A 12448-nucleotide genomic window follows, 5' to 3' on the forward strand; every position below is an offset into this window, starting at 1 on the left:
GTAACCATTACAAAAATAATTTGGAATCTATTTCAAAAATAAAATTTAATCCTTCTTGATTTTATGTCTATAGAGTGAAAGTATCACATTTTAAAATCTTATAGTAATTTTACTTTATTAAAGTATGTAGAAATAATGGGTAATTTTAATTGACAGCATTTGCACACTGAAAATAAACTTGTGACAATTAAGATCTTAATAACCTTAATAGAAACTTGGAAATTAAAACTAGATTCTTATAGATTTTAAATATTTAATCAGCTTTTTAGTTAAATTTATTACATTTGCACAAAATATGCTCTTTAATTTATTATACAATTTAAGTGCAACCATTTTATCATCTTTAACCTTCAGGGCAAAGATGACGTTTATGATCGTATGCTGCTAGACTACTTCTTTTCTTATCATCAATTCATCCATCTATTATGCCGAGTTGCAATCAACTGTGAAAAATTTACTGAAACATTAGTTAAGCTGAGTAAGTATAAAAGATGAGCAGTAAATTCCACTGAATTATTTTAAGCCCTTAGCCATTCAGGAAGGGGAGGAAAAAAATGAGACAATCCTTTTTTTATTTTTTAAAGTGAATGTTTAAAAATATTAATTATTCTTGGGAACATTTTTATTTTTATTAAGAAAACACCAACTTACTGGTTTCCATTGAATAGTTCTGCCCAGAGTTTCAGCTGGCCTATACAGGAGTGTGGAGTAGGGCTGCTCACTTTTGTATGTAGAAGCCCATGTCCTCCTCCACCTGCCCAGCAGAATTGAAAAACAAAAACTGTTCTGCTTAGGAAGACAGGCTTATTTCCCCAGCCCTGATCTTGAGGGTAAGTTGAGATCTATAGTGCCAGCTGTGCTTTGGAGCTGGTAACACCAAGAGCAAGCTGACTGGGCTTGCTAGGGTGAAGCAGAGGTGCATATATGAGTAAATTAGGAGGTAAGTCTCATAAAATAGAGAGGTGAGTAGAAAGGGAAATTTGAAAAGGAATATGTGAGAAATAGAAAACAAAACCATCAGTGAATTATTAAGGGGGAAGAAAATGCCAATTAATAAGTAATATTGTCTTTCCAAGGATGTGCCTGAGAGCTGTAGAGAATGCTCCCTTTGGGTGACATTTTTTAGCTGATAAGTCTTTGGAAGACATGTAGCCCTCATCAGATGTCCCTTATCTGAGGACCTCCAGAGTTCCCAGGGTCTGTGTGTCTTGCTTCTTTAGGGATGGTCCAGGATCCTCTCCAGTGTTTTGGAGTTTTATTTCAGAGCATGGGAAATAAAATACTCATGGAATTATCACGCAGGTCAAGAAATAGAATGTTACCACACATAATTATAATTACAACCCTATAAGTCCCCTTGTGTTCCTTCTCAATCACAACCCCTCCCTTTCTTGGAAAAGGTTTTGATCCATTATAGGTAGGGCAAAAGATGTGAACCTATTTTAGGTTTCATTATCCAAGAAGAAGGAAGTGGTAAAAGCTGTCAGGGATAATTCCTCTTCAGAAAAACCATCTTATTGGTAAGTGATTAGAGCATCTTCAGATTTGAAAGGCTGTTCCTTCCACCTGTTATCATTAGCTGAATATATATGTAGCTGAGGTGCCAACATGGTGGTGGGAGGGGTGAGGATATGCTCAGATCGGCCATTTTATGATTGCACAGTTGGGTTGTGGCACTTGGTAAAATGCTAAAACGTAGCAGCAGCAGTGATCAGATGTAAGATAATATCCAAGAGTTCTAGTAACACAGCCTTGCTCCCAGATAAAGAGGGGACTTATAAAGATGCTGACCTTAAAAAAAGTTCTTGGTAATTGTGTTCATGTGTTTTTTACCAAAAATTATGTGAGGAGCTATTTTAGCTACTTGAACAGCTCTAACCAAATATTGAATGTTCTTTCCTGTTTGGAACTGTTTCTTATCAACGCAAATATACAGTTTTAAGGACATTATATATGGAGGGAAGCAGGAGGAGGGAGGAAAAGGACAACTCAGACATCCACATTAGCTGACTCAGCTTTCATAATATTTTATACTCTTAGTACTATTAAAACCGCGAAGCACTGTTTATGCTGTCTCATGGTATTTAGTTCTCTACATATGCATTATTCTATAGAACTTTTTACAAGGATGGAAATATTCTCCAATTGCATCACCATGCATAATATGATAGCCACTAGTCATATGTGAGTGTTGAGAACTTGAAGTTTGATTAAGGAACTGATTTTTTTATTTTATTTTAACCAAATTAAATTTAAAGAGCCGGATGTGGCTGGTGGGCTACTGTATTAGAATAGCACATTGGCTGGTGTCTTACAACTAATTGATCACAGCCAGTTACAGATTTCTTTGTTCCTTCTCCACTCCCACTGCTTCACTTGACTAGTCTAAACTAGCCTAAAAAATAATAATAATAATAGCACAGCTCTAGATAGAAACCAAAGCCTTCACAAATTGAGCAGGATAGAAATTTTTCATGGTTATATCTTACTTAATGCAGGAAATTGGATATGAAATAAGACAGAAACCTAAAAACATTGCTTTCCTTGTGCCTCGTATAAATGGAGAGATTATGTCTCAGTGTTTGAAGGCAACTCCTTTTTCCAGCTGACATAATTGTTTCCAGGAGAGTCACCTAGGAAAGAGCTTGAACAAAGCAAAGCCCACATTAATGACTGTAATGGGAAGCAGAGAGTTGAGTTTTCATTTGTATAATTTCTTCAAAAAATTATATTTGACAACAAGGAGAGGAAAGGGTAAGTTTAAGTTGGTTGTGTTCTTAATCATTTGAGTCTTGAGGTTAGATGGTCCAAGGGCCAGAATATTGTGACCAACCATAGGTGGGATTGTCTCAAGACCTATATTGGATTGCAAGTCATTGAATTAAAGTCTTTGTGGTAGTTTTCACATGGGTAACTGAGCAGATTTTAAGATTATTAGGGGATAAAAAGTAATTATGTAATAACTATAGATTAGAATTGCAGGGGATAGAGTTTCAAGTACTAAATCGTAAACAAAGGGAGGGTAGAAGTACTTTTGAAGTGAGGACAGTCAGGTATGGGGTTAGGAGAGACAGAAGTGGGAAGAGAATTCAGGAAGGGTGAACAGGCTGTTGACTGCCATGTGAAATAACTGTCTGAAACCACAGTATTTTGATACTTTACTATAGCGGAGTTTAGCTAGAAAAGTTCTGACAAAGGGACTGGCACTCTTGATTTTTAAATACTTACTAAAGATACAGTAATTTTGTTTTTTAGTATTTACTAAATATGTAGTTCACAATTCAAAACAATATCAGGTACACATCATAACACTCACAGCCTCCTACCACTTTTTATTCACTTTTTGTTTATCCCTTTTTTGCATAAAAACAGCAAGTACGGGTTTATTTTTTCCCCCCTTTCTTAAATAAAAATATACTGTAATGATTAAAACCATGTGATGCAGATACGGAAATACACAGGCAGAACAGTGGGAAAAAGGTTCAAAAACAAATATAAAGATATACGAGGACACATCAGATTAATGGTGAATGGGTGGTATTGAGATAGTCATCTGGGAGAAGGTGGGAAGCCTTGAATACCTGCTTCATGCCTTAGACCAGTGGTTCTTTAAATAGAGTTCCTTATGTTGTGACCCAACCATAAAATTATTTTTGTTACTACTTCGTAACTGTAATGTTGCTACTATTATGAATTGTAATGTAAATATCTAATATGCAGGATGGTCTTAGGCGACCCCTGTAAAAGGGTCGTTTGACCGCCAAAGGGGTCGCGACCCACAGTTTGAGAACCGCTGCCTTAGACCAAAATGTATTGCAGGAGGATTAATGATTTAATTGTGAAGAGTAAAATCATAGAAATGTTAGAGATTATATAGATGCCACCTTGAGATTTGAAAGACTCAGGAAACAAAACCCAGAAACAATAAGAAATTGAAAATTTTGTCTACATAAAAATACTATATAATTTTTAAAATGCCATAAATTGAATGAAAATACAAAGAAATAATGGGGAAAATATTTGCATTTGTAACAGATAAATGGCTAGTATTGCCAAATAACAGAGTGTTTAGGATTCCATATGATGGTAAAGAATATAAAGTAAAATAAACAAAAACCATGAATAGGCAGTATACACACACACGCATGCACAGTACATATGAAAAGTAGTCCGAACTTCATAAATAAAGAAAGCAAATAAGAATTTCTCTTTTTTCCAACTATGAGTTAAAGTTTAGATAAAACACATGTTTGGGGGAAAAACATCTTATACTGGGGTCGGTTTGGAGAGGCAATTTGGCATCAACTTAGATCTAGAAAGTCACTCATAAGTGTGTACAACAATATACATAAGATGTTTATTTTCACTTAGTTTGTACTAAAAATTGGGAACAATCCAATGTCCCTTAATAGGAGCTTTGTTAAATAAACCAAAGTTTATCTAGCCTTTAAAATAAAAAAATGGAATTTATGTGAAAAAAATAAATTGGAAAACTATGCAGACAGAATGTGACATTTGAAACCGATTTTTTAAACTGATTTTTTTTTTTCTATAGAGAGGGGGAGAGTTAGTGGGGGGAGGGGGAAAGAAAGAGGGAGAAAGAAAGAGGAACGTGAATTGGCTACCTCCTGCATGCCCCCTACCAGGAGATGGAACCTGCAACCGAGGCCTGTGCCTGACCTTTCAGTACATGGAAGGACACTTAACTGACAGCCTCGCTGGCCTGGGCTGATACATTCTCATTTTAAAAGGGGGAAAATCACTCAGTATATGCAAAAAAAAATTAACACCTATAGAGGATTATGTTCTAATTGCATATGGATAAAATTATGGGGTGTTTTTATTTTCTAGGTTGAATATCTGTTAAGGTTTAAATTATTTGTAAGGATCATGCGTTGTTTTTGTATTTGGGAAACAAAAAAAGTTTAAAGTAACAGAAAACTGGTACTACAAATTCTAATACCATTTTTTAGATACTATATAGTTTATGCAGAATTAACAAGATGCTCAAGTAGAATTAAACTTAATTACAAATCCCTAGATTTCATCATTCAGTTAAATAATCTTCAGAGACAAGAATTTATCACCTTTATTATTTAACATGGTTTTGGAAAGTTTGCTTAATGCATTAATAGCCAGAAGTAAAAATAGATTTTCTTAAAGTAACATGACATTACTAGAAAATCCATAATCTTCAAATATCTAGAATTGAAAAATTGTTATAGTTGGTAAAAGTAAATGTGTTAAAATTTCAAATCATAAAAAACACAGCACTGGTTCATGCTTTACCTTTTTGTGATGTCAAGGTGGTATTTGATTAGAGAAGCAACTGGTTAGCTGTTTCTGAAAAGGTACTTCAGAACAGGGCCAACCACTTAGTGCAGATCAGAGCCAGCATTTATTAGTCCACCAAAGGCAAATAAATCCCTTTATCCTAGACTAATACATGGTAATTATATGTAATAGACATATTTATAATTTTACTTACTATAGCAATTTGGTAATTTACATAGAAAAAAAAACTGGCACCGGTATTTGAATATTCTGTGGTAGGACCAGCAGATTTTTCCAGTAACCTACAAGGGAAGCCAAGTAGACAACAGTAGGTTACTTAGTGGTTGGAAGTCATAACAAGGGGAATTAGAAGCATCTAAGAGGTCTTGGTGATTCAGTTTCACAGTGGAGCATTGAGACTGAATTGTGGGCCTTTCATCCATTGGCTGAAGCTATCACTTCCCATAGATAATGCTGGGATATGATAAATACTCCTATAAAAACTAGATAAAGAATCGTCATATAATTCAGATAGGCGTAACCCTAACTGGTAAATATACATATGAAATATTTTATCCTCACAGCAATCATCTGAACTATTTTACCTACAAAAGCAGTTTTAAGATTTTTCATAACACACCAGCAGCTGCTACAGTATAAGTGTTACTGATGAAGAAAAGATATGTTGCAATAGTTTTTTATTCTTGTGTATTAGTTCCTTTGTGCGTGGGGGATGAAGAAATATAAGTGTATAGAAGCCAGTAGGTTTTAGGCCTGCCCGTCCTGTTTTACTGAGACAAAGCTTGGATGTGTGCCTAAGAACTTGGGTGACTGCATCACACTGTGCTTTCCGCCCAGTAAGTGAAGATTCCTCACGAGGTACCAGAGGAGTGTGTGGAGTAGGATGATATCGGTGTCTACCATGAGTCACAGAGCCAAGATGCACCTGATCCTCAGTGTTCTGTGAAAATGCTAGGAAGAAATGGAAACTCTCTTCCTTCCAAAGGAGGTGTCACTTGGAAAGGGAGTAGGTGGGATGATGAAGAGGGTCCTTAGCGTATCGTGGGTGTGTTTCCAGAGTGCAGTGTACAGGATGGCCTAGCAGTGGTCGGCAAACTCATTAGTCACAGAGCCAAATATCAACAGTACAACGACTGAAATTTCTTTTGAGAGCCAAATTTTTTAAACTTAAACTACATAGGTAGGTACATTGTTATTAACTAATTAGGGTGCTCCTAAGGCTTAAGAAGAGCCACACTCAAGGGGCCAAAGAGCCGCATGTGGCTCGCGAGCCCCAGTTTGCCGACCACGGGCTAGGGAAAATAATGTTTATATTTAATATGTGTGGATCTTACTGTATTACAAAAATACATACCTACTACATGAAACCCATGATTTAGAATCAGATAAATCTAGGGTAGACACAAATGTATCGTTCACTGGCTTTTGGGATGAACCTGAGCAGATTACATAATCTATCTGAGCATAATTTCCTCATCCAAAAAAGGGAACAAAAATGAGAATAATGCCTCCAAATTGAAGAGAAAAGTGTGAATATCTGACATACCTAGCACAGTAGATGTCAGCATGTGTTTATTTTCTTCTTCACTTGTAAAATAAAGATACTTGTATCAGAATATCTCTTTAAGCTACCTAGATTATAAAAGGCCTCCATGGGGGTTTTGTTTGTTGTGGTAGTGCTGGCTTTTTGGTAGTTATGGAAAATAGGATTAAAGATTGTTTTACTTTGAAGAAGCAAAGAGAATAAAGACCAGAGAAATATAAACTGAATTCTACAGTCTGCTTTCCGTAAGAGGGTTTATGTCAGTGCAGCCTTTAGTTCAGGGGTTGGCAAACTTTCTGCAAAGGACTGGATATTAAATATTTTAGATTTGCAGGCTGTATGTGGTCTCTGTCACATATTCTTTGTTTGCCTGTTTATTACACTCCTTTAAAAATGTGAAAACTCATTTTAGCTTACATGGCCATACAAAAACAGGCTGTGGGGCCACAGTTTGCCAGCTCCTGCTCTACTTTTATGGGTAATTATGATGCTGGGATATGGGTTATAGATACTCTGTTCCAACAGTTGATGACATGCCCTTGTTTGCTTACGTATATTAGATACAAGAGAAAGATGATGGAGTTTCCATGGATCTTTATTAAGGGATTAATCTTGACTGGAAAGCAAATGGGTTTGCCCACAAAAGGGAGTCAAGGCATCTTTGGATGACTAAATTGGGTGACTGATCTGATCTGACTTCCCTTTCTAAAATTTTCTCAAATCCTTGGTCTAATCCAGAGGTTGGCAAACAGAGCCTGCATGCTGCTTGTTTTTGTATAACCAGTGAGCTACCTTCAAGCTTAGGAAGGTTTTTGCTTGTTAGGTAGTTTAAAAACCCCCACTAGATTCTGAATAGTTTGTGACACATGAAAACCACATGAGATTTAAATTTCAGTGTTCTTAAAATTTTATTGAAAGACAGCCACACCCATTCATTTAATGTTATCTGTGACTGTCTTCACACTACTCTGCCGAGTTGAGTAGTTTTAAGAGAGGAGATCATATGGCCACAAAGACTAAAATATTTACTGTTTAGCCCTTTACAGAAAAATTTGCTCACTTTAGGTCTAATTTATAATATTTTTTAATGGAGGACATAGCTTTTATTGTATTTCTCTTTCCCCATGATTATACTTTGCCTAGAGGTGGAAGAGTGAAGGATGGGAAATTGACTTCAAACTATGGTATCGAAATTTCTGTGGTTTGAGAGGTGGGAGGGCAGAGGGTAGGGGAACGAATTTCTTACAGATGTACTTGACATCTGGAACAGGCAAGAAGAGGAAAGATTAAAACAACAGAGGTTCCAAATAGGATGCTGACATACAGCTAGGTATGGTCTATCCAATAGATCCTAGGAACAAGGCTAGAAGCTGTTAGACTCAGAGCAGTGTTTAATTCTCCCTATCTTTAGAGAAATAAGGTAAAAGAGGAAGTAATGATGTCATCTAATTCTGAATATCTTTTTGATCTTAGGAAAGCTCACGTGCATGGGCGCACACATCTACCTTGCAGTCTAGCTGTTGCATAAAAATTCTATAGGCAAAGTGGTACCTTAATCCAAGAAAGCTTTAGAACACTTGGCGCAGTAACCTTTATTAAATTGTCCCAAATAAAGTTCCAGTACTCAAAAAGCAGAATTGGTTTAAGTTGCCTCAGATTCTTCTGAGAATGAGGTGTGGGATATTAAAAAATTAAAAGTGTACTGCATTCTAAAGTATTTATGTGGTTAAAACATTGGAATGAATTCTTCCCTTTAAGTATTTTACATATTTCTAAAAGATAGAAAATATGCATAGTTATGATTAGAAGTAGCTATTATAATGCACCTGCATTGCAGTTCAATACCTCAGTAGTGCAATTTATAACCTATTCTGATTTCTTTTCAAATATTAGGTATCCTAGTTGCCTATGAAGGTTTGCCACTTCATCTTGCACTGTTTCCCAAACTTTGGACTGAGCTATGCCAGACTCAGGTAAAGAACATTAGTTTTAGATTATTTGGTCTTTAATCTCATATGACCCAGGTGGTCAGTAATTTTAGGAACAATGTGTTGAAAGCTGGCTGGACACTGAGGGCTATTTTAGAATCTTCATAAGTAAAAAATGATTAATGGAAATAATAGCTATTAAGCATTGGGCATCTAGTTGCTCTCTGAAGTTTTTGACTTCAGTAGATTTGTATCACAGGATATCCTATATAATAAAAGGGTAATATGCAAATTGACCCTAACAGCAGAACCACTGGGAATGACTGGTCACTATGACACACACTGACCACCAGGGGGCAGATGCTCAATGCAGGAGCTGCCCCCTAGTGGTCAGTGCACTCCCACAGGGGGAGCTCTGCTCAGCCACAAGCCGGGCTGACGGTTGCCAGCACAGCGGTGGTGGTGGGAGCCTCTCCCGCCTCCTCAGCAGTGCTAAGGATATCCGACTGCAGCTTAGGTCTGCTCCCCACTGGCAAGTGGACATCCCCCAAGGGCGCCCGGGCTGCCAGAGGGATGTCCGACTGCCAGCTTAGGCCCAGTCCCCCCCAGGGAGTGGGCCTAAGCCAGCAGGTGGACATCCCCCAAGGGGTCCCAGACTGCGAGAGGGCACAGGCCAGGCTGAGGGACCCCCCAAATGCACAGTTTTTTTGTACACCAGGGCCTCTAGTTTCTAATAAGCTGTTTATAATTGAATTCTTCATTTGTAGGTCAATATCAATAGCTGTGGTAAAAATCCAAAATGGAGGTACTAGGGGAAGAAGACATGTCACTTCTTGTTCTCTCTGCCTTGCCCCCATTTGTCTCTTGATTCCCTCCACCATTCCAAAAGCTCTAGCAGAAACTACTTCAGCAGTCTGTCCTTTATCTCTTGCTTATGTTACCTCCAAGTAGTTTTCAAGTCGGATGCACTTGTTTTCTCATCATTAATCTCATAAAAAAAACAGGAAATACTGTGCCCTTAAGTATCTGAGAGCCAACCTCTTAAAGTGGGCACCTAAATAACACGTGTTAAATTGTGGAGGGAGAATGTCCTGGAGGGGGGAGAAACCAGATTGGTCCAAAGGTTGGGCTCATTCCTTAGGTCAGGCAAAAAGGATCCCCACTCTTTTAGACCCTGAAAAAGGTATTGTTTTCCTGCCTGATTACATCTGCTCATTTCCAGAGAAAGAGATGGGTTTCTTAACTTCCCTTGGGCATAAACCTTTTATCCATATTATAGTATCTGAATTACTTTGAGCTTGGTCCAGCCTCCTGCCCAGGTATAGTGTTCTGTATGTTCTCATAATGGATCTGTGTCAGGTACTGTAATAGTTCTCTCCTTGTCCCAAACTCTGAGCTCCTCTAGTGCAGACACTTTTATCTGTCATCTCTGTTCCCTGAAGAAATGTCATTCCTACAGTAGGAATCTTGGAAAGGCTAGTCACATTGACCACATGGTTTAGTACTTCATAGACAGTCAGAAAATGAGTTGCTGGTTGATTTTTTAGCTGAGTGGTCTATTCAGTAAATTAAAGCAGATCAGATCTCTGCTTTTTTCCTTCTCTGTTGTTGATCTTTCTTCTTGATTTGGATGGTTGCTTTATTTGTATGTGTTGGTGAGGGCTGCACTCTGCCACTTCCTATTGCTTCCCTATTGTGCTGTACTCTCCTACTCTATTTGGCTTCCCCACTGCCCCAGAATTCACCATCCCCCAACTGCCAAAACCAGTCCAGCTGAGGCTTCCTAAGTCCCTGCCGGCAATCCTGTGCGAGAACCATAGGCAGAGGCAGAGGCTGTGTGTGACTGGGAGAATAAGGCAGCTTTTCCTGACACCAAAAATCTGAAGACATGGTCCTGGTCCTACTTGACTAATTTTTGGGTGACCTTGAGTATTTTTTTAAAAATACATTTTATTGATTTTTCACAGAGAGGAAGGGAGAGGGATAGAGAGTTAAAAACATCAATAAACGAAAAACATCGATCAGCTGCCTCCTGCACACTCCCCACCGGGGATGTGCCCATTGCCAAGGTACATGCCCTTGACCAGAATCGAACCTGGGACCCTTCAGTCCACAGGCCGATGCTCTATCCTCTAAGCCAAACCAGTTAGGGCGTCCTTGAATATTTTACTTACTAGTTACTGTAATAAAACCTGTAAGTATGTAATGTACATATTATCTAAACTTTTGTCCTATTTTTTAAAAGTCTGTTTTGCTTCCATATAAATGATCTGTTATTAAAACACACATAAGTTATCTAGGGAATATATCTATTAAAAGACATACTACTTGTGTTTAAGAGCCATGACCATTTGAAAACAGGAAAATGAAATTTCCATATATTGGAAACCACTGAGATAATTAGGAAGAGGTTTGCTGTTTATCTTTGCAATATTTATGGGGGGAGGGGGGGGAAGAGTTTTAACAAATTACTACTACTAATGAGATAATACAGCAAAAGTTTTAACTCATTTTAGAGAATACATTTAAGTTCTAAAATTATCTCTACCTGTGCTCGGGTTACCTATTATCCATTAATTGGTCCCCTAAAAACATTCTATTTGACCAGTCCTTTAATTCTCTTAATGTTAATTAAAGCTGCATTATTTTAAAGGAAATATTGGTTAGTTTTGCCATTCAAACCCTTTTATAAGTCTCTTCTGCTGGCACTCACCCATATAGTCCAAGTTAGTAATATTTTAACTGATGGGAGGACAGTTGCTGTAACTGAAAGTTTAGACAGTTACAAGTGTTTTTCCAGTCGGATGCACAGACTCCTGTACATCATAAGCAGTATGTTTGAGGTTTACAGTGATTTCAGTGCTCACCCATCAGTACTTCTTCTCCCCACTTTAGTCTGCCCTGTCAAAAAATTGCATCAAGCTTTTGTGTGAAGATCCCGTTTTTGCAGAATATATAAAATGTATCCTAATGGATGAAAGAACTTTCCTAAACAACAACATTGTCTACACATTCATGACTCATTTTCTTCTAAAGGTATGTTGTACTTTGAAAACTCAGTATGTTACTTCCAGTTAGTTAATGGTTGTGTTTTCATTATGTTGGTCTTTTGGAGATTTTTTTAATCCCTTTTTTTCAGGTTCAAGGTCAAGTGTTTTCTGAAGCAAACTGTGCCAATTTGATCAGCACCCTTATTACAAACTTGATAAATCAGTATCAGAACCTGCAATCTGATTTCACCAACCGAATTGAAATGTCCAAAGCAAGTGCTGCATTAAATGGGGTAAGAACTGTGGACTTCAGACCTTCCTTACATCAACTCTAAATTTGGCCTTACTGTGATTTTATTATGCCTTTATTATTCAAACTCTAGAAGTCAAATATGAAAAACTAATCAGAGTTTTAAAAATTTGTTCACTATCCCTTTTATGTACATAGCACACACTTTTAAATATACATTTTTTAATTTTTAGAGTAACATCAATTTGAGAATGAAACATTGATTGACTGCCTCCTAGATGTCCCCTAGCGGGGATCAAGCCTGCAACGGGGAAGGTGGCCCTGACCAAGAATCAAACCGGCAACCTTTCAGTGTGCACAGGAGACACCCAGTCGAGCCACACTGGCCAGGGTGCACACATGTTCACTACCTTAAAAGACATGAGCTAATGTCATTAAATGC

The 12448-nt window shown here is 37.5% G+C and overlaps 1 protein-coding gene across 3 annotated transcripts in view; it reads left to right on the top strand.

The window, feature by feature from the left end:
* USP34 (ubiquitin specific peptidase 34) overlaps positions 1-12448 on the top strand; it is a 242035-nt gene that overhangs the window by 227322 nt on the left and 2265 nt on the right. For all 3 annotated transcript variants that reach the window (XM_036334433.1, XM_036334432.1, XM_036334434.1), the window contains 4 exons: positions 355-478; positions 8732-8811; positions 11662-11802; positions 11906-12049. In XM_036334433.1, the coding sequence (XP_036190326.1) occupies positions 355-478; positions 8732-8811; positions 11662-11802; positions 11906-12049 (489 nt within the window). The remainder of the gene's footprint in view (positions 1-354; positions 479-8731; positions 8812-11661; positions 11803-11905; positions 12050-12448) is intronic.

Source organism: Myotis myotis, unplaced genomic scaffold (genome assembly GCF_014108235.1).
Source record: "Myotis myotis isolate mMyoMyo1 unplaced genomic scaffold, mMyoMyo1.p scaffold_m19_p_14, whole genome shotgun sequence".
Lineage (NCBI taxonomy): Eukaryota > Metazoa > Chordata > Mammalia > Chiroptera > Vespertilionidae > Myotis > Myotis myotis.